The sequence below is a fragment of the Sturnira hondurensis genome, unplaced genomic scaffold (assembly GCF_014824575.4).
Source record: "Sturnira hondurensis isolate 20B ecotype Veracruz unplaced genomic scaffold, ASM1482457v3 Scaffold0002638, whole genome shotgun sequence".
Taxonomy (NCBI): Eukaryota; Metazoa; Chordata; class Mammalia; order Chiroptera; family Phyllostomidae; genus Sturnira; species Sturnira hondurensis.
The window spans coordinates 10,676,829-10,699,627 of NW_028075269.1; the positions used below are offsets into that span (position 1 = coordinate 10,676,829).

General features: G+C 44.5%; 1 protein-coding gene across 2 annotated transcripts in view; it reads left to right on the forward strand.

The window, feature by feature from the left end:
• The window catches only part of KIAA1549L (KIAA1549 like), a 97,044-nt gene that overhangs the window by 51,345 nt on the left and 22,900 nt on the right, over positions 1-22,799 (forward strand). For both annotated transcript variants that reach the window (XM_037040476.1, XM_037040477.1), the window contains exons 13-15: positions 2,227-2,405; positions 6,882-7,099; positions 13,578-13,707. In XM_037040476.1, the coding sequence (XP_036896371.1) occupies positions 2,227-2,405; positions 6,882-7,099; positions 13,578-13,707 (527 nt within the window). The remainder of the gene's footprint in view (positions 1-2,226; positions 2,406-6,881; positions 7,100-13,577; positions 13,708-22,799) is intronic.

Here is a 22,799-nt window from a genome sequence, read left to right on the forward strand (position 1 = left end):
GGGCAAGCGTGGAGCTCATATTCTAGTGCAGGGCTGGGGCAGGTTAGACCAGTACACAGACCAATTGTACCAAATGCTACAAAGAAAATGTACCGGGGTGATGACTCAGGCTGTTTTAGATGGGTGGATAAGGAAAGTCTTTTCCAAACTGCAACTTGGGAAATAAGGAGCTAAGCACATAAAGATCTGGGGAAAGAGCTTTCTGAGCAGAGGGAACAGCTAATGCAAACTCCCAGAGGTGGGGGGAACGAGCCTGACATGTTCGAGTGGGCTGTTGTAGCCGGAGCAGAGGGGACAGAGAGGAGAGGCAGGACGTGAACTCAGCAAGGTGGCCAAGACCGAACTGTACAGAACCTTGGTAGCCACACTAAAGACTCAGGGCTTTATTCTGAGAGACATGAAGCCTTCAGAGGGCTTGGATCAAAGGAGTACTGTGATCTGGTGGCCTTTTGAGAAGATAACCCATCCTGGCTGCTGGTAGAGTGGGTATTTTAGGGGTAGGAGGACAGGAATGGGGGGTTGTTTAGGAGATATATTAGTTACTTGTTGTGTTGCTGTGTAACAAATTACCCCAAGCCCTAGCGACCAAAACGACAGTCTCTATCTATTATGTCGCACAACGTCTGTGGGTCAGGAATTCACGAGCGACCTGGGTAGCTTTGGGTCAGAATTTCATGAGGTCACAGTCTGGCCTGTAGTTATCTAAAGGCCTGGCTGGGCCTGCGGGACCCACTTACAGGTGGTTCATTCATAGCTGTTGGCAGGAGTCTCGGTTTCTTGCCACCTGGACCTCTCCATAGGGCTGCTTGAGTGTCCTCATCCCAGGGCAGCTGGCTTTTCCCAGAGTGAGCGATCCCAGAGAGAGCCAGGTAGAAGCCACATGTTTAGTGACCTCGCCATAGAAGTAACACACTGTCATTTCCGAAGTTTCCCTTCGGTTACACAGGTCAGTCCTGTTATTAGCAGGAGGTGAGAATTACTGGCTGCCATTCTGCAGGCTGGGTCTCACAGGTGGCTTTCATTGCAGGTGTCCGGGTAGGAGATAATGATGCTGAGCAAAGCTCTACTCTAAAAACATATATGCATCTGGTAACTTGCCTGAGGAGAAACTGTCCTCTGTCATTAGCTGCTATTTGCGAGTAAGCCCCCAGAACCAAAAAAAAAAAAATATTCCAGTTATAGCCACTGTTAGACTCTGAGGTGTTTAGCCACATTATGAAGTAACAATTTACTAGGCTTAATTTGACAGATTCTCTGTAATTATGATAAGTGACAGAGTGCCACAAACTATGTGTTTCTCAATTATTTAAATAACATTCCAATCTCTTGAGCAGACGGGAAGAAAGATAAATATACTTCTAGTACATTCATATTTTAATGACACCTATTTTGCTCCTAAATTGCCTACTGGTTTAGTTCTTTGAACAGGCTTCATTTATCTCTCGCCCAGCCACACTCAATAAACTGTCATTCTTATAGTTACTTAATGGGATTATGCTTTAGGAACAACTAAATCAGCAGGGTACCACGGGCCCTGGAACTTCTTCTGTCTGCTTAGTTCTGGAAGCTCAAGGCAGGCTGGTGTCTTCCAGCAATCACGGTAGAATTACCTGTCAGAAGTGAGAACTAATTTAAAAGAGCGTAGGTGAAAATTGCTCTATTTAATTAAGGGAGTTGTCTGTAGCTTTAAATTAGTTTCTCTGATGGTTATTTCTGAGTTTTGTTTTGGACAAACAAAACTAACACCTAAATCACTGAGAAGCGCACTTTAGAAAAATGATGACCTGTCTGCTGCAATTATTGAGGCCGGTTGACCTGGGAAGACTTGTCACCTTAACATTGTGCAAAAATGGGTAGCTTTGGTGGCAAAGACCGAACTGAATGCTGTTATTCTGTTGATTGTCATATTTTAAGAAGAGTCACAGTTCTAACCAAATTGCATTTTTTAAAGTGTCATACCTTTGAAAGAATGGTTTTTACCACTTAAATTCAACGTCTAAAATTCTTTCCTCCCCATTGATGACACAGTGAAGGACTGCATGGTGTAAATCTTCAATTTAAAAGAACTACACAAGCAGCAGTGAGCCCTTGGCACCAAACCAGACGCTGTTGTTTCTGAGGTCATTCTGAGCGATGTCCCGAGACTGTGAGCATTCCACATAGATCCCCCCACGGCCATGCATCTCCCCTGCAGCCATAAAACTGAGGTGTTTGTTTGTGCTTTAGTTCCAGCAAGTGATGAAGAGGAAGGAGCAGTTCTTTTTGACAACTCTGGCAAGGTGGCTGCTGATCCTTTTGACACGTCTTCTGGATCTGTGCAGCTGATTGCGATAAAACCCACGGCCCTCCCCGTGGTGCACCCCACCTCGGACCGGAGCCAGGAGGTGGCAGTGCTCAATGGCGAGGTGAGCACCTGAGGACCCAGAGCGGGTGAGAGCCAGGGCGGCCAGGAGCACCACTCGGGAATACTGGGGGCAGGTTGCCTCCAGATATATAGGGCTCCGCTGGTCGTTTTTACCTCTGCATGCACAGGCCTTGGTGGAATGAATCAGGACACAAGTCACCCCAAATGAGTTTGTGGGGTGGTATTTTCAGAGCATTATTACCTTTACTAGAAAGCCCAGTGGGAGCCTTTTTAAAAGCTGGAGTTATGAGGAGAGAAACATCAGAATTTTTCCCCACTACTTACACACACACATATAGTCTACCTTTCTTGGTAACACTCCTGAACCATGCATCATGGGAGGTCAGTTGTAGTGGGGATGTGAGGAACTGGAGAAGATACTGTCTCTTGGACAGGGACATGGCCCACTGCAGAGGCTTTGAAATGACTTTTTCTCCTTCGAGCAAGCTTCAGACAACCCTTTGCCTGCTTTCAGAAGGATATCTGTGGATATCATGGGGTAATCAATTTCCTAAGGTTCTGAAAATTATAACATACATGGAGAATCATGATTGTACAAAGAAAAACAGATGGATGAATAAGATAGATGGATGGATAATGGATGTGTGGGTGGATAATGGACAGGTGGGTAGATGGATGGGTAGATAGACAGATAGAGGCAGTTTAGGGGAGAGCAAGAGAACCACTCAGCTTGACATCTGCCATTTTTCCATCTTCTGCAGCTGAATGGTCTAAATGGGCTAAAGATGTTTATGAGCCTTTAAGACATGCATGTGCAACCTGCACGTGAACATTTACATTACACGTGTGTACATATAAACACACTTAAGTAAAATGAAGCCAGAGGGGTCAAGCAGCCTAGTCAAATTCACACTGCAGGTCATTGTGACATCCATGATGTTCAGGTCCCCTGGTTCCCTGTCCAGAGCTCCTTCCCTCTCTGTGACTTACTGTGGCCCAACAATGAAAAACAGCATTGTACTTAAAAGATCTGGACTCTCAGCCCACGCTGCAAGGATTGGAATCCTAGCTCTTCTCCTTACTATCTGTTTGACCTTAGGCAGGTTAGTTCATTTCTCTGGGCCTCAGTATCTCCACCTGTAAAACAGGGCGGTCGTAAGGATGACAACACCTATAATAGTGTAAAACACTTATAATAGTGACTAGCATTCAACAAGCACATTCTCTTCCTCCTCATCATCATCATCAAGTAGTCAGCCAATGAGGAAGGACTCATGGATCATGTACTGTATGTCCCTTTGCTTTATAATTTGGGAACCTACATGTTTTCTCAAAGTCAATCACACCCACTGGATCTTTCCTTAGGCACAGTTCTGTCACCAGACACGCAAGCCCGGTGATTACAGTCTCTGAGATTGTCACTGATGCTCTGGGAACTGCTGTTGACTAGGGCCCTCTGCCCAGGTATGGACCTGGGCAATGACCGCCATGCCTGGATCTTTCCATCGCAGCCTAATGGTATCAATGTCACAGAGACAGATTCCACATTTTGACTAAATTCAGTTTACTGCTCCCTTTTCCTGCCAAGCCCATCACCCTATCACAGAAGGGGAGAGATGAGCATTTTCTCTGTCCAGAAGTGGATGCCTGTCACACATTGGCAGTTAGAGGAATGGACCTTACTGGCACTGTGGTGGGAAAAGAGCCTGAATGGTTCTCTGTAATTTGCGGCCGTGTGGATTTTAGGGCAAATTGTCTTTTAACTTGCTCCCTTCTTCTCTTCTGGGTGCCTTGTCTAAGGGAAGAAAGCGCAGCCCCAAAGCCATAAATTTTTCTTTTCTGCATTACAGGAAATCCTTGCAAAGATTATGTTAAAGAAAACATAACATAGAAAGTTGAGAAAATAAGCCCTGGCTGGTATAGCTCAGTGGATTGAGCATGGGACTGTGAAGCAAAGGGTCGCTGGTTCAATTCCTAGTCAGGGCACATGCCTGGGTTGCAGGCCGAGTCCCCAGGAGGGGACGCATGAGAGGCAACCACACATTGATATTTCTCTCCCACTCTTTCTCCTTCCCTTCCCCTCTCTCTAAAAGTAAATAAATAAAATATATATAAAAAAAAGAAAGTTGAGAAAATAAGAGAAAATCACTATAATTTCACTACCCTAACATCCCGTTTTCATTTTTACACTTCCTCTGCAAGCTTTTGATCAAATTCATTGATATTTTAGAGTCTCGTCATATCACGACAGCTTTCTATCTTGTATGGTAAGCACCTGCATATCGCTGTTGTCTTGTTGACGATCGTTGTTAATGACTGTGCTGAGAAGGGACGCCATCGATTTGAACACTCGATGTTCCAGCCTTCCGGGTGTTTTTTGGTTTTGGTTTTGGTTTTGGTTATTATAAGTAACACTTCGATGAATAATTTCACGCAAGACTTTTAAAAACTTTTTATTTTGTCATAGTTTTAAACTTACAAGAGAGGCTTAGTAATAGCACAGTTCCTACCAACCCTAATGTTGACATTGGTCAGAGCCACAGAATAATGACCACGCCCAGGGAATTAACACTGGTACAATACTGTTGCCCAATCCACAGACCTCCTTTGAGCTTCCCTGGTTTTCCCACTAATGTCCTTTTTCCATTTTGGGGTCCAGTCAAGGATCCCATGTGGCATTTAATTGTCTCCTTCATCTCCTCCAATCTGGGATAGTTCCTCCATCACTCTTTGTGGCCATTCTTACATTTCATGACCTTTACTGTTTTGAGGAGTACTGGCTGGTTATCAGGTAGAATATCTCTTGGTTTGGGTTTGTGTAATATTTTCTTATGATTGGATTGATATGCATTTTTTGGTCATAACCATAGGAGTGATGTGCCCGTTTGTGGGCATTTTATCAGCAGTTTCCTGATACTGGTATGTCTGATTACTGGTGGTGTTAGCTTTCGGCTCTGATTTTGAACCTCTCTCGTGGAATGTTGATTTAGCTGACATTTTTTGGAATGTCAGCTAAAGCAAAATTCCAGAAATGGGATTCCTGTCTCAGAGGATGCTATACTCACTTCCTCTACTGGTTCTCCCAGTGGCAAGCAGAATGAAGGAACTGTTAAGACCTGTGAAATTCTGCCCACCTGAAAATATCATTAGAGCTCAGAATGGGTGGAACTTTGCCAGAGTTACAAAAAACATGTCCTCCAGTTATTTTTTCTTAAAATGTTGTAAAACTAAAATATCCAAGAGAGTGGACTGTGGTCCTGGTGCTGTGATACATATCTTATCACTACATGCATTTTTATGTTATGAATTACAGGAAATTCTTTTAAATATTATTTTTCCTTTCAATTTTATTTATTTATTTATGAAATTTACTTATAAATTTATTTATAAATAAATTTTATTTCTAAATAAAAATTATTTATAGATAATTTTATTTATTTATTTATTTATTTATTAATAAAATTTACTTATTTATTTAGAGATGGGAAGAGAGGAAAAAAGAAACCTCAATGTGTGGTTACCTCTCATACACCCCCTAACTGGGGACCTGGCCCACAATCCAGGCATGTGCCCTGACTGGGAATTGAACTGGTGACCCTTTGGTTTGCGGTCCAGCTCTCAATCCACTGAGCCACTCCAGCCAAGGCTTAAAGATTATTTTAAAGAAAACATAATAACAACTCTGTATATGATTATATCGATGTAGTCAAGTCTGATTTCAAATAGCACTAATGGTTCCCCATATCATCCAATAAGTGTCAGGTGGATTTATTTCACCATTCAGTTCCATTCATGGGTATAACACCCTCATCATTTGTGATTTGTTTAGCATAGTCATCTGCTTGTATCTTGACAGGACAGGTTGGCCATGTTCCTTTCTAGAAGTCCTGACTGGCTTTGCCCTTCAGAGCAGGAACTGGGTGGCATTAGTGGCTGTATAAGGCTTCATCCTTCCCTATCTCTTGAGAAAAATATAGATTGACACAAATAAGCTCTCAATAGAGTGGCGAGACCTTGGGAACAGGATGTCTGTTCCCCCTTCCCACCCTATTCATCTCAGCTCAGCCCCTCCAGGCATTGGCTTATTCAGCTAGGCACCAACTGAATGGCCAAGGGAGAACATTGGGTTCCTCCGGGCTGAAGTCAGGCTCAGGACACTAAGGTCTAGCTGGGCTGCCAAGTCAGAGGCTGTCATATAGGGAACCAGCATGGTTTATGTGGGACTAAGGCCCACACCACAAAGCTACAAGCCTGGCCTCAGGCCTAGGTCTGAACAGACTCGGAGATCAGAGAGAAGGAGGCCTTGATGGAAGGTCCCAGGTGAGTGCCAGACTCCATGTTTGTGGACCACTATTGTGGGCTGGTCTTGGTGTGGGTCCCAGTTGGATCTGTCTGGCTCAAAGGCCCAGACAGGAAGCCTAGGATAACTTTTCCTGGAGCTGTGACCTTCTGATGGAAGCCTCCTACCTGTCGCCATCAGGGACAGGTGTGGGCCTGAGACCGTCTTTCTCCCCAGGTGAACAAAGCGCTGAAGCAGAAGTCGGACATCGAGCACTATCGGAACAAGCTGCGCCTCAAAGCCAAGAGGAAGGGATATTATGATTTTCCTGCAGTAGAGACAAACAAGGCTCAGACGGAAAGAAAAAAGATGTATGAAAAAGCCCCAAAAGAAATCGAGCACGTGTTGGATCCAGACCCAGAACTGTGTGCCCCGTTCGCTGAGTCTAAAAACAGGTGCGACAGCAAAGGGAGTCTCTGAAGGTCACCATGGCATTGGCGGGATGAGGGGCAGGGGGTGCCTTGGGCAATACAGTCCCTTTATCTGTTACCAGAGGACTGTCATCTGTGAAGGCTGCTGAGCAACACCATGCTGTTCAGTGCAAGCACGTGCTCCATAATGAGTCGGGAAGAGAATATAACTGAAACCGTTAAAAAATACTTTGGCAAACAACCATAATTGTCCCTTAGCTTAATGGAATTTTCCAACTGTGGCTGTTTCAGAGCTGGGTGAAGATAGAATTATCACCCACCTGGTTATGCATCTTCCAGATCAAAGGGCATGGTGTTTTTCAATTATTTTAGTGGCTCTTGCATAAGAAAATTAAATGTCATGCCTCACCTTGTCATTCAGCTGCAGTATGTATTCACCACATAGCTGCTCAGAGCTCCATGCTGGGTTCTGCTCTTGAATCACAGATTGGTTTATCTATTCAACATTTACTGTCACCTACTATATATTAGCCACCATGTAAGATGCCGAATACTGTCACGGTCATGTTGTTTTTTCTTATTCATTTACTCATTCATTCAACTCATTCAACATTTTATGGCAGATGAGACAGATGAATTGCTGCTCTTACGGAATTTAAGGCCTGAATTGGGAGAGAAAGATACCACCTCCAAAGTTTATTACTCACACGCATGATGGGTGTTTGAGATGTGAGGTGCTAATAACAGTGTGTAAGTGGAAGTTGGCCTCCCGAGCGAAGGGTAGACCTGGTGGTTTGAATTAACATCCTTCTGAGCTTTGTTGCCAGCCAAGCAGAGAGTGACCTCACCTCCTGGGGAAAGATTAAAGGTTTTAGTAAAGCTGTACCTGCACACCTTTCTTCTTTTCCTCCCCACCCTGAAGCACTTCTTCAGAAGCATTTTCATGCTTCCAGACCATCTCTTTTAAATACACGTTCTCCTTGGAGATAGCCCCTTGGCTTATAGCCTGCCAGTGCTCCGACCCACCCTGTTCCCTTGGCAAACACACTCTCCACAGACTGGGTGGGACAGGATGGTTCCCTGCCAGCGTGGGTATTTATTAAAATCAAAAATGACCATGTAGCAGGCTTGGGTGGAAGCCACGAAATCACGCTGGGATGTGGGGCTAATGTTATGTATAGAATAGACATCATTTATTTTCAACAAGGAAATAAGAGACTAATCCTATGCTTCTAATCCTATGCTTCATTTACCCTGCTTTTAATTAGGCTATTGATACAAAATCACACTGTGACAGAGTTCACAATGCATGTGTCACCGTGTTGATAACCGTAGAAGAAAGAGAAGAAAAGATATGGATTTTCTGGGGAGGCCAGGGGGTGCTTCTTTAGCACTTACTTTGCAGTTGGAGACTCTATACTTCAGCAGTCTTTTGTAGTCTGGGTGGGGGACTGTTTTCTCTGGGTTTCCTGCCGACACTCAGGAAATCAACCAAAGGTCCTGTGCAGACAGAAGAACTTAGTTTGGAAGCTATTTGAGAAATAAGTAAAAATTTCAGTTGAGGCTTTGAAATATTTTTTCATTTTTCAGTTATGGTTGACATTCAGTATTATTTCAGTTTCAAGTGTATAGCGTAGTGATTACATGTTTACTTATACAACTTACAAAGTGACCCTCCCAGTAAGTCCAGGGCCCACCTGGCACCACACAGAGTTATTACAGTACTATTGACTGTGTTCCCTGTGCTGTACTCTGCATCCCCACGACTATTTCATAACTACCAGTTTGTACCTCTTAATTCCTTCACCCTTTTCAGCCAGTCCTCCAACCCCCACCCCTCTGGCAACGGTCAGTCTCTTCTTTTTACCTATGAGTCTGTTTCTGTTTTTGTTATTTATTTGTTTTGTTTTTTAGATTCCCCATAGAAATGAAAACATGGTATTTTTCTCTCTTTGTCTGGCTTATTTTACTTAGCATAATACCCTCCAGGTTCATCCATGCTTTTCCAAACTGTAAGATTTTGTTCTTTTCATGACCAAGTAATATTCCATTGTATACACATACCACACCTTCTTCATCCATTTGTCTTTGGATTGGAGCTGGTAATCCATTTATATTTCATTCTTCATACTTATGTACTTACTGCTATTTTATTATTATTTCTGACTATTTTTGTAGTTCTCTGTTTCTGTCTTATTCTCTTGGTCTCTTCTCTTATGTGGTGGTGGCTTTCTGTAGTGTTGTGTTTGGATTCCAGTCCAGTTGAGGATTTTTATAAAGAGAATGAACAAAACCTGTTTTTGCGATAGAGATGCCTTGCTGCTGCCTAGCACAGGTTCAGGCTGGCTGACCCGTGACTGTAGAGTGGAGTCTCAGGAAGTGTCTGTTGAAGAAATGACATAGTGACTCTAAGGCACCAAAAATAATGTTAAATTTTTTTGTGGTACAAATCAGGTGAGGTGAGAGTAGGAATAGAGATGAAATTAGCAAGTGATGGGAAGGGGAGGGAAAGCTTAAAAGAGAAAAAGAGAGTGACAGAGACCCAGCAAGCTCCAAGGTGCTGCTCCGGTCACACTCGGCCGTGGACTCCAGAGGCTCTTACTGTGAGCTGGCTGATGTCCCCAGTTAGAGTGACCTGTTCATTGCCACTCACAGCTCAGCTCTCCAGGACTTCTGCTCCCAGGGACCCAGCCTCCACAAGGCTCGGGGGAGGGAGTCGCTCTACAGTCCAGAGGCAACGTCAGTAACCAGAATCTTAGCCCGAGGCTCAAATAAGTCCAATAAAAGACAAAGTTTAGATTCCAAAGGTTGACTTATCCTGGAATCTTTTAAAAGAGGTTTCACAGGTTTTTCTTTCCAGTCAGAAGAGTGCCCCATTTTTATGTTATGTTACCCAGAGACACAAAGCGTGTGATGTACTACCAGAGGTGGACGCTATCAGAGGCCAACCCCCGCCATGGGTCCCCTCGCTCCCACTGTGCCCACATCTATGACTCTGGCTTGAGGGCTTTTGGGGAGCAGCCCCTACCAGAAGTGTCAGGTAGTTAATGTGCCGTGGGGCAGCCTCCATCAGTGACAGATGGGACAGGAGAACTCTGAGGTATAAACTACATTCTTATAACGATCACATTTTGTAACTCCTGTATCTCATAGTTTGACATTTGGGACCTTGCTAAGCCCAGAGAAGCTGCCCTTCCCAGGGCTGTCTAGCCAATCCTCAGGGAAGTAAGGGGCTCACCTACAAGTACACCTTTGATACACAGGCCAAAAAGCCAGGGCCCAGCCCTCCCCTTTAACCCAGGGCTGCCCCGCTGTGGCCCGCATCTCCCTGTTCTGGTCACCTCAGCCAGGTACCAGACGACTAGGAGCAGCCCCTGTGCCCCAGAGTCTGCTGAAATTATTCCAACGCCCCAGTCCTAAGCCTGCGCACCTGCCTTGTCTGTTCCTTCCCATAAAAGCACAGTAAGGGCTCTTGCCCACGTTTCCCCTCACCCTCTCTTCCTTGTGACAGATGCTGTGACAGGTGCTTCCCCAGGTGGCCCTCACGTGGCCCCATGTGGCATGCCCCTTCTTTGGGGGATCTTTTCAATAGCAGTCGTCTCCTGAGCTCTTGGTCTTGCGATCCCTGAATAAAACGAAACCTATACTTTGAAACAACTTTCTCCCACACTTTTGCAATGAGTTTGAGGCCCAGTTGCCCAAAACACTAATCTGCTCTATATCATACCCCTTATTGGCCTCCTTCCCTCCCCCTCTCATCTTCCCACTTCCACTTTGTGCTTCCTGGAACCCTCTCCCAAATAAATCACTTGTACTTAAATGGTTATAAAGCCTGCTTCTGGGAGAACCCAAACTAAGGCAATAACTTACAAAGACAGAGCTGCCCTGATGGAAGGAGGGCCTCCTCCACTTCCTTCTCAGAAGGAGGGCCAGACAGTTAAACCATAGTGCGTTTAAAAAGCCCCCCAAAACCCAAATAACATTTATCATTATATACCCAGCAATATTTTCAGAGGCAAAAAAATCTTCTCAAGTTTGCAAGTTTCTAAGTGTATTAATTTTTTAAGAATATAGTAAAATGCCAACAAGAAATCAATACACCTCCTGGAACTCTATTTGATTAAAATGAGTCATTTCTCTACCTGAGAGCCTAAGGATTTCTGAGTAGTGTCTTGCATGCCATGCACACCCTGACGGTCGGTCAGTGGAGATCCGAGCTACACAGCGGCCTTTAAGCTGTGTGTCATAATGGAATGTTTGTCTTTAACAGAAAAGGAGACTGGAGCGCACTCCAGCATCCAATCTCTCACCCACATTCGTGGCTCTTGAAAGGGCTTACACAATCCACTATTGTGTTTCTACCACTCCAAAATAACCGCTTCAAATGTCAATGACTAATCCTAGTATTCCCCCCTCCACTACCCTTATTAGTAAATCTTTTCTAAATGGGCTAATTGGTAACCTCAGGACAGCTGTGAAATCTGCTTTTTCCAAAAAACCAATTTGTAATTAGGTCGAGGATGAGAATGCTTTGGAGTGTCTCTTACCGTGTGAATCACTCAGAACAGATTCTGTTTCACGGAGTTGTGCTCCATTCCTAAAGAAAGCCTCTCTGTTCCTAAGGGAAGCTTCCTATCGGAAGTCCGATAGGATAATTATCGGGCACGGTTTATTATTGTCAGGTTTAGGCTCTTATGTTAGTCAGGATTCTGTTGGTTGCAAATGATGGAAATCCAGCACGAACTGGTTAAAGTAAAGGGGAATTTATGTTTGAACTTAATTGAAAGGTCAGGTTTTGGGCATGCCTAGATTTAAGGGTTTATCCAATGTCTCCCATATTTATCTTGCTCTCTCTTCATTGGCTCCTTTTTAGTCAGGCTGTTGCCTCATAGTGACCAACTGGCTGCCAGCACCTCTAGGCTTTTATCCTATCTTCTTAGAAACCTCAATGCCAAGAGAATACCTCTTTCCTGGTTGCTCTAACAAAAGCCCTGGGACTCAGTCTCATTGGACCAACTCATGGGCCCACCCTCTGACCAATCACTGTGGTTATGGAGACATGATACTGTGATCGTGCAACCTGAATCGCATGCCAACCCCTGGAGGAAGGGAATGCCACAGAGAATAGCATATGGGTACCAGGCAAGCGGAGAGCACTGTACTCTCCAAATAGGTGTAAGCTCCTCATGGTGAGGGAGTAGGTCTATCAGTGTCTTGTCTTATTCCCTAGGCTAATTGCAAGAGTAGTATTTTTGCCTTGGGAGTTCTGGTGTCTGTTCTAGACTAACAGGGTTTAAGTGTCATGTGTGACCAACTGGGAGTGTGATCACGAAAAGGCACATATGCCCGCCAGGTTTCTGGTTTCCCGCAGAGCCACTGTGAATAAATGATGCAACCTTTTCACCTTCAGCCCATGAATGGATAGAATCTTAGCACCAAGACATAAAATAGGTGGTATTTGGGGGTTCTCTCAATATAGGTGCTCTGAAATGCAAGTTATTTACAAGGGAAACTCATCGTGGGGTAAGAAGGAAATTGGCAATTTTAGCACATTGTTCGCCACTCTTTGGGATTGATATTATTGTGTGTTGGGTTCAGGTGTGCGGCAGAGTGGCTAGGCAATCATATACTGTACAGAGTGGTCCCCTTGATATTTCCAGTACCCAACAGGCACCGCACATAGTTATTAAAACATTATTGACTATATTCCCTGTGCTGTACTTTACGTCGCCACGTCTCTTTTTTAACCACCAATCTGTACTTCTCATCTCCTTGTTTTCCTTAATAGCACTTATCACTCTGAAATTATCACTCAGAAATCATGTGGCTAATCTGTTTCTCTCGTTAGAATGTAAGCTCTGCCTTGCTCACTGTGGATCTTCGCCATCTTCCACAGTGAACTAGAACATAGTAGGCACTCAGTGAACATTGGATGGATGGAGGGACAGACCAATGGACAGATGATCCCCAAATTGCCCTTCAGCACTCCTTAGCCCAGAAGGGAAACCACTGTGGTGAAGGTAGAAAAGAAAATCTATCAGCCTGCCAGTATTCAGCAACCCTTTAGCCTCGAGGTTTGTAAATTCCTCATGGAACCCTGCCTGCGGAATCAGAAAAATCAAAGGAGCAGGGGCTGCTGAGTCAACAGTCCACAAAAGCAAGTTTGTCCTTCTAGTGTTAGCTGCATTAAAGGGTCAAGGGCAAGCCCCTGGCCTTGACATGAGCAGGATTTTAGATGAGGTTGCAGTGTTGGAATTGATTGTAGTTACCATACGAAAGAGCATTTACAATACAGCCAAATGGTTACAGCATCCGGAGGGAAAAAATCTTTATTCTACTATTTCTATGGCTTCTGATGGCTAGAGAACAAATACCATCAATTCTGAGATTTGTGAGACTAATCCAACCAAACCCTTCATTGGTTGCCTGTATTTCGGATCAGTGGAGAATTCCATCTGTCAGGGCATTTGCTGCATCATAACAGTTGTTGAATCTGCTACAGGCAACAGACGAAGAACTCTGTCTACCGAAGCCGGCAGTCTCTGAACAGCCCGAGTCCAGGGGAAACCGAGATGGATCTTCTAGTGACCCGGGAGCGACCCCGGCGTGGAATTCGTAACAGTGGATATGACGTAAGTCTCTGGTGGGCCAAGGTAAACAAGCTTTTCTTTTCCTAAAAGCAGAAAGGATAGAGCATCCATATGTTTCAGTTTTAGTGTATACGCCTATTTGTGGAATTCAAAAATTCAGTGGGATAGCTTCTATTTCATTATTCCTTCCTACCTATTTTGCAAAGTAAGACTACTTGGAATTGCCAGAGTAACAAATTATTGGTAAAAGGATCTCGATTTCTAAATTCAGTCATTTATGAGTTGTGCTTTATTGACCTTAAACTCAACAGTGATTCTAAAGGTCCTTACTTTTCTACCCTCTGTTCTTAGATACTTAGTATGAACCATGACCTTGGGTTAGAATTCATTTGAATACAGGCTGCTTGTAATTCATAGCAGTGTTGAGAAGTCAGATTTGTTCCTGGTTTCTGAACTCCTCAATCTGCCATGGAAACAATGAGATGCCAACAGAGTGGCCCGGTGGTTTCCTATGGTGAAGCCCATGCTGTGTGCAGGGATGTCTCCACACTGCGAAACTCCTGCTAACCCCATCAAGCTTCCCCAGGTGACGGGTCGCAGTCCAGTGCCTTCTCTCAGGTTGTGGACGTCCTGTCCCATCATTGCAGCTGTGCACGAGTCGCACTCACGTGACTGGTACCCGGCTGAGGGGTTCAGTAAGCTTCACCCTGCGGTCTTGAATATACTCTTAAGTCTTATGAAAAATGTTTCTTCCCCATTCTCCTAAAATGTATTCTCTCATTAAAATAAAAAATTTTGTATACAAGAGCTATGATTCAAATATTTTTCTGAATAACATTTTGTTATCATTTGTGAGGTTGCAATTTAAAAACGACGCTTGATTTCTTAACTATACCCTGCTCATTTAAAGGCAGGAAGACTTTTTCCTCCTCAGGATTGGTCACTGTTTTCTACAAAAACTTAAAATGGATTTTTTAATGGCCCAGTTAGAAACAGAGAGATTCTACCTAATTTGAATTTCTAATTACCTTCCTTACGTTTAAACTTGATGTTTGTGTTGGTAGTGATAGCTTTATCTTTCATTTCTTTTTCTTTTTTTAATATGACAGTTTGATAGTTTAGTTTTATAAAATTCTAGATGCTTTTGGCAAATCGTATTCTTCCTCCAGGTGAAATTATTCAACATTAACTTTTCTCCTCGTAAAAGTAATTTTTATACCAAACTCAGTCAGTTTAATACTCAGTTTAATAATCAGCCGTGGTCAAATATTGGGCATTTGACTTATTAATTAATCTCTTCTACCAACAATAAATATTCTTCCTGGATGCTTGTAGTTTGAGGAGCTTTTTCTTCTGCTGCAGCATATCTGAGGTTTCTTGTGAGATTCTAGGTACAGAAATTTTTACTATTTGAGGAAATAGGCCAGAGGTTTCCCCTATTAGTCATGAAAAGAGAACACTGCAGATTTTTTCAGCCACTGTGCCGTGAGTTAGGGTGCTCACTTAATACTTCAGGAATATCATGGTAGTAAATTACCTGGCAGGAGAAAGATGATTTTTAAAAGGAGGTTGCTCACCTCTCACAAATATGTATAAATATTCCAATCGCAGATTACTTTAAGGAGGCACCAGTATATGTTTTATAATTTTTAATATTTTTTCAAATTATTTTTTATTGATTATGCTATTACAGTTGCCCTGATTTTCCCCCCTTGGCTCCTTTCCACCCAGCACCCTCACTCCTTCGGGCAGTCTCCCCACCATTGTTCATGTCCCTGCGGCATGTGTGTAAGTTCTTTGGCTACACCATTGCCTGTATTGTACTTTACATCTCAATGGCTATTTTGAAACTATCTATTTGTTCTTCTTAATCCCCTCACCTCTTCACCCATTCTCCCCACCCTCTCCCATCTGGCAACCATCAGAATGTTCTCTGTATCCATGATTCTGTCTTTTTTCTTCTTGTTTGCTTAGTTTGTTTTTTAGATTCAATTGTTGCTAGATATGTATTTTCACCATTTTATTGTTCATAGTTTTGATCTTCTTCTTTTTGTTAAATAAGACCCTTTAATATTTCATATAAAAATGATTTGATGATGATGAACTCCTTTAGCTTTTTCTTGTCTGGGAAGCTCTTTATCTGCCCTTCGACTCTAAGTGATAGTTTTGTGGGGAGAGCAATCTTGGCTATAGGTCCCTGCTTTTCATGACTTTGAATATTTCTTGCCCATCCCTTCTAGCCTGCAATGTTTCCTTTGAGAAATAGGCTGAAAGTCTTATGGGAACTCCCCTGTAGGTAACTAACTGCTTTTCTCTTGCTGCTTTTAAGATTCTCTCTTTATCTCTAACCTTTGGCATTTTAATTATGAGATGCCTTGGAGTGGGCTGCTTTGCATCCATCCTGTTTGGGATTCTCTGTGCTTCCTGGACTTGCATGTTCATTTCCTTTGCCAAATTAAGGAAGTTTTCTTTCATTATTTTTTTCAAATAGATTTCCAATTTCTTGCTCTTTCTCTTCTCCCTCTGGCACCCCTATGATGTGAATGTTGGACTTCTTGAAGTTGTCCTAGCGGCTGCTTATATTATCCTTGTTTTTTTGTTGTTGTTGTTTGTTTTTTTACTTCTTTTTTCTTCTTGTTGTTTTGTTTGGTTGTTTTTTTCTTCCTTATGTTCCTAATTATTGATTTGGTTCTTAGCTTTATCCACTCTACTGTTTCTCTGTAAATTGTTCTTTATTTTGATTAGTGTACCCATTGCTTCTGACTGGATCTTTTTAATGCTGCTGAGATCCTAAGCTCCTTGAGCATCCTTATAACCAGTGTTTTGAACTCTGCATCTGGTAGATTGCTTATCTCCATTTTGGTTAGCTCTTTTTCTGGAGTTTTCTTTCATTTGGGCCATGTTTCTTTGTCTAGTCATTTTTGCCATCTCCCTGTGTTTGTTTCTATGTATTAGGTAGAGCTGCTTTGAGTCCATGTCTTGGTAGTGTGTCCTAATGTAGTAGGTGTCCTATAGGGTCCAGTAGCACAACCTCCCCTATCACCCAAGCTGGGTACTCCAGGCGTGCCCTTCATGTGGGCCAAACACACCCTCCTCTTGTAGTTGAGCCTTGCTTGCTATGGCAGGTCAATGGGAAGGATTTACCAGGCCAGTCAGCTGCAAGGATTGGCTGTGACTCCTGACCACCAACCCCTGCCCTCCGCAGAGGATCAGCTATGCAGGGCCAGGTGGTGGTGCTCCAACATGGTCTGTAGCTGTCCACTGGGTGTGCTGGCTCTGGAGTTTCCCAGGTGGTGCAGGCCAAGGTCAGCCCCCACCTGTGTTTTGCCCAGGGCCATCCTGCCTGAGGTATAAAGAAATCTAAGATAGCTGCTACTTATCCTGGGCTTACAAATTCCCAGACAAAGCCAAGCTGTGAATCTAGGCTGGCTGCTGCTGGTGCTGGGCCTGGGACTCACTGAGGCCAGCTGTTGCTTGTTTGAGAGGATTTAGGAAGCTGTGCAGCCTGAGCCAAGATGAGACATTCGTATGGAAAAGCACCTTGGGTAGGCCTGCAAGTTGGTGGTGCAGAGTCTCTGGGAATCTCCAAGGTGGGTCAAACAGTGTTAGCCAGGTTGATGGAGTCTCAGATATGGCACCAGCTTGCCAGCTTTATAGCTTTGTGGGGGTAAGGTTTAGAAAAGGGACAATAGCCTCTGGTCACCTTGATGCCAACACTTCATCATCTCCCAGTATGTCACTGGTGCCTTTCAAGCTGCTACCATGGTGCTGGAATTCTGAGGGAGTGAGTCTGAGTATGTGAGTCTGTGTGTGGGTTCTTTAAGAGATCCTGCTTGGGGCTACAGAATTTTCTTCCACTAACTAAATCCCCACTGTTTTTTGCAACCATGGGGACTTATCTTTCTGGCACTGGTGCCCTGGGCTAGGGGGCCTGGTATTGGACTGGAGCTCCTCGCTCTCAAGATATCCCTCTCGAATTTTTATCTACCACATGTGGGTGAGGGGCCAGCCCATTTTGTGTCTGCTCCCCTCCTACCAGTCCAGATAGATATGGTATCTTTAATTCCATTCAGCTCGATTTCTGACAGTTCTGAGTGATGGTGGTTCTACATTTTAGTTGCAATTTTGATGTGGTTGTGCAAAGAGGTGAGCCATGCCCGCCTCCGCCGCCATCTTGACCGGAAGTCTAGTTTGTTTGTTTGTTTGTTTGTTTTTGTTTTTTAAATGCATATTTCTTTGAAGCTTGCATGTGATCTCAGAAACATAAGCAAATATGTTTCCTTAAGATAGAATTGTCATCTAGGGAGCAATTTAAAAAATTTAGACTATTGACTATCAGAATGAAATTGCTTTCTATATCTCTTCCTGTGTTTATTTTAATCATTTGAAAAGTAGCTGTTATTTACTAACTGCACCCTGTAGACCAGGCCTATTCTAGTCTTTCCATGTGTGCTGTCTAATTTAATTTGCAAAGCCACCAGTCAGCTAGGTACTCTCACGCTCTTTGTCCAGATGGGAAAACCAAGGCACAGAGCAGTTACACAATTTGTCTGCCCTCCTCCAGAGCCCGTTCACTGAATCATCATGCAGTATGACTTCCATCTACACCCACCACACTAAGTATCTGCCTTCATATAACATAATATGTGTTCTCTATTTCTGAATCTCTTAAAGAGGCTCTATGTCAGGTCCTACAAAAATTCTTGAGTGGATAACTCAGAGAAACAAAAAATAAAGTAAGCCAGCAGATAAAGTATAAAAGAGAGGAGGGTCATAGTTTTAGACAGTGCATTCATTTTTCTGGGCTCTTGATTTTCCAAAAATGTCATGGCTCTCCTGGCAAAGAACCCATTAGCCCAGCAGTGGACAGGTCATTAGTTGGAAACATGTCAATCTCCCTACTGGATCTGGGAATCTTGAAGCCAGGCCAAAATTTCCAGTCATTTCTGCCAAATTAGGAAACACCAGGGGGACTTGCTCCCCAACATGGTAGAAACAAAAGCACTGGGAGATGGATTTAATTGTGAATTTTTCCAAAGGTGACTACTTCAGAGTCCCAACAGAAAAGCTTGTGTGTAAAAATAAACGAATAAATAAATGATCGAGCAAATACATGCTCCACAGGCAAATCTTAACCCCCAGACTGATGGCAGCCTGGATCGTCTCAGAATTTGCCTATGGATCGGGACCTGTTCGGGCAGAAGAGCCTCTTAGCCCCAAGGCTTCTGGGAGTGTGTTTTGCAAGAATTCTCAGCCTCTTAACTGTTGTCACCCTAACAGTAGTGGCTCATAGTGGCTTGTAGTGGCTCTGCTGGGTAGTAAGTTTCTAGGAGGAAGTACCCCCTTTACAGAAGAATGCCTGATTTTAGAAAGATGTCCAAAACTGATCACCCCTAAAAGGCTAGACTGTATCATTAAACTAACTTTGACATTGAAATTAATTTCATCCAGTGCATAAAGCGGGTAGAAGAGATAATGTCTGCCTAATATTTAAAAGCAAAACTATCTCTATTTCAAGGTATTTTTGAATGCTGTTTTCCAAATGAAAGTCACAGAAACTAATGAAGCAGTGAGGAAAAGAACATGGCCCAAATGTTAATTCTCAGGCGGGTTGAAAACCCAAGTGATATTGTCTTTTGTCAGCCACATTAATAACCTCTGAATGTGGACGAGGAATCAGCCTTTGCTTCCAAAGGGCAAGTAGTAATCAGATCATTCCCCAGAAACAAAAATGCACCTCCTCAACCTTGATTTGTGCTTGGAGTTTAGAAGCCTGTGACAGGAATGGGGTCAGCCCTGTGCCGCCTGTGGAGGAGCCTGAAGTGACAGCCTGAGTTACAACTCAGAAAAGAAATGCTACCCTCAGAAGCAGAGACCTTTGCAAGCGACCGCCCTTTGGTTTCTCTCCAGTGCCCCGTCCAAGGTCCCACACCCTGGAGGCACTCAGAGACCGTTTGTGGCAGACTGGCGGGCCCAGACCCTCAGCGACGGGTAGTGGGTTGCAGATGTTCCGAAGGATGACCGATTGTTCCATGTATCTCAGAATCGAGACCGAAGGTCTCTGCTATAGCAACCCCAGCCATAAGTTCTCCTTCAGGGGCGTTCTTCAGGAAGATGTTTTGAAATGTTAGTGAACACCAGTTGATTTTACTACTGGAAAGTATATGTAAATCTACAAAATGTGGGGATACAAAATCAGACAAGGTTCAGCTGCAGAAAACAGAAAACATGAAGCCATGTCAACCGACAAAAAAATGACTGTGAGGAATTAGGCGCTGCCCAAGTCTTTGGAGGCCTGCTGCCTCTGCCCCCAGCAGGAAGGTGGGGAAGCGGCTGCCCTGGATCTGATGAAGAGCAGAAAGGTGGGCCCTGCCACATTTCTTCCATCCAGACTGCACACTAGTGTGTCCAGTTAACCTAAGCTATTGTTGCCACCACAGCCACCGCCTCCTGGAGGGCCTGCAGTGTGCGTAGCTAACCAGCCTCAGCCCTATGGGAGCACCGCTGCAAAGAGCTTCCCAAATGCCGGTCCACTGTCCGGACTGTGGGTACCAGGTGAAAGGGAAATGAGAGAATTAGCAGGCAGAGCAATACTGGGAAGGAGTTGGAGGAGTTTGTGGAGGAAAGTAAAGCAAAGGGGAAGATGGAGGCATCACTCAGAGCTCAGTCCCCAGCCACCTGCTGAAGGCCCAGGTGCGTTGCATCCTGTGCAGTGGGGTGTTTATCTTGCTGGCCTGTCCCGGCTGACAAAGCAGCCAGTTTCCCTTTGTTCCAGGGGAGCAGGGGTTACTGGAAGGAGGCCAAAGAATCCAAGAATCAGAACAGTTCTTTTTTTTAGGTTTAAGAACATTTTCTTTTTACACTACTTTATTGTTGTTGAATCATAGCAGCACAACTTACAATAGCCAAGTGCTGGAAGCAACCTAAGTGCCCATCAGTAAATGGGTGGATCAAGGAACTATAGTACATTTACACAATGGAATTCTATGCAGCAGAGAGAAAGAAGGAGCTTAAACCCTTTGCAACAGCATGGATGGAACTGAAGAGCATTATACTAAGCGAAGTAAGCTAGGCGGTAAGGGACAAATACCATAGAACAGTTCTTTTGATGTATGCTATTTGCAGGAGAATGAAATATGATCCGGAAAGCCCCTGACTGTCTGCAATAGCTTATACCAAGTCTGGGGCCTTCTAGATAAATTTGTAAATTCTATTATTAAAGGGAGTTTCTCCTGCTCCCACTCCCACCCCCACCCCTCCCCAGCAATCTTCCAGCTTTGGCGTGATAGTCAGAGACCGGGGCAAAGCGCAGGGATGTCCAGGGACACCACCGTGTGGTGTTCCCAGTGATAGGTACATTTTGGGTTCATTGGGAAGCAAATGGGTGGATTTGGGGATTTTGTCCTTCACCCCAGCCTGCTTGTGGTCCCCTGAACTAGATCCTCTTGTGTCGGCCCCACCCCCCTTCATCACCCCCTTGCATCCCACCTGGAACTGAGTTACATGTGTCTCCCATCTCAGTGTTTAATTACTTTATTCTACTTCTGCCAGCTGGCTTAAGCTATTAATAGCCCTGGCTTGATCTGTTATCTCAAATTAATGTATAGTGCATTGTATTTTAACAGCAACTTTTAATCCAAAAGAAATATATGATCATCTGAGATCAAGGTCCCTCACTGAGCCTGAGGCGAAGAGGTGGAGGTGTTTGGCAGTGGAGGGGTGCTTGGGTGTGGTGCAGGTCTCACCAGGTGGGTAGCTGCCCAGGAAGATGCTTGTTAACCCCACAAAGATAGAGGCCCCTTGGCAAGTGGGGCAGGAGGTGGGTTCCTGTTGGCAGGTTTGGGAGGGAGCAGGCCAGGTTTCACAATGGCCTGGTGACCTCCCTCAGAGCCAGGCCTCACCTGCAGGCCCAGGACTCTCCCCCTGTGAGGACAGTTTCCCACTGCACAGGAGACAGACAACTTCCCCGCTATTGTGAGCACACAGGTGGCATCTGGCCGCCTGTTCTCTTGGATTGTCTTGGATCTGAATGCTGCCTGCTTCTGCTCTTGGTAGCCGCCTACCCTCCTGCTTCTCCTGGACCCTGAGACCTTGTAGCCCCTTGACCAGGGTAGTTGCTTACTGCATGTTAGGGTCCCCTGCATGCTCTTGGTCTGAACGCTTGGAGAAGAAGGGCAGGAAGCAGGATTGGGCAGAGTTCAAAGCTGGGCTATGGTACAGATGCTACAAGGTCTCAGCTTATCCCACAGGAAGCTCTGGAGCTCCCATGCCCTGCAGAGTTGTCCTGAGTAACAGGGGCAATTCCCAGTTGCTAGCTGAGGGCAGGCAGGTGGCAGTGTGTCTGGCAGCTGGGAGACTATGTTCTGCAGTGCTGAGCGGACACAGCACCCTGTCCTCTCGGCACCTGTCCCTCCCAACCCTGGTTCTTGGCCCACAGGTGGCCTCCAAACCCCTGCAAGAGCAGGAGACCAGAGGGCAAATGAGAACGGCCCTTGGGAATTGCTCTTTCTTTCATTTCCTCCACCAGACACATACTGAGTGGAATCATTGCATCCTATCTGCAATGATTATAGGAAAATTCAACAACATAAGCTCTGAAAGGCAAAGGAAAAATGTAGTTTAAATATTGCAAAAAATACCTTCTGTATATGTTTCTTTTCCTATTATATAGTGCAGGTTGTATATTTCTTTTTATGTGTATCTCTATAAGGTTGTATACATCGGCCACATACGTTGTACGATGTGGCCAGTTTAAGGGATTTTCAAAGTTCTACTACACTGGCATTAGCATCTAAGCCCCACAGGTGGTACCTGTGGGGGGGCTCTGCCAAGAAGAGAAAGGCGGATTAACTCTAGTGCTTGCCCAGGGTGCTTTTACGGACAGACAGGGGAGACACACGGTGCACTGCGGCAGAGACCTTGGGTGGGAGCAGGGACTCCTCTGCCAGGTCCAGTTCCCATTACTCACCTGCCAAAGCTGCCAAATAACGACCAGAGGAATGCTAAACCACACGCCCTCGTTTCATATCCTTCAGTAGCTCCCCACAGCCTTGGGGAACAGACTCAGGCTTCAAGCTTCGGGCTCAGGACTCCTGCTCTGGCTGACCCCGACAAACCCTTCAAGCTGAAGCTTG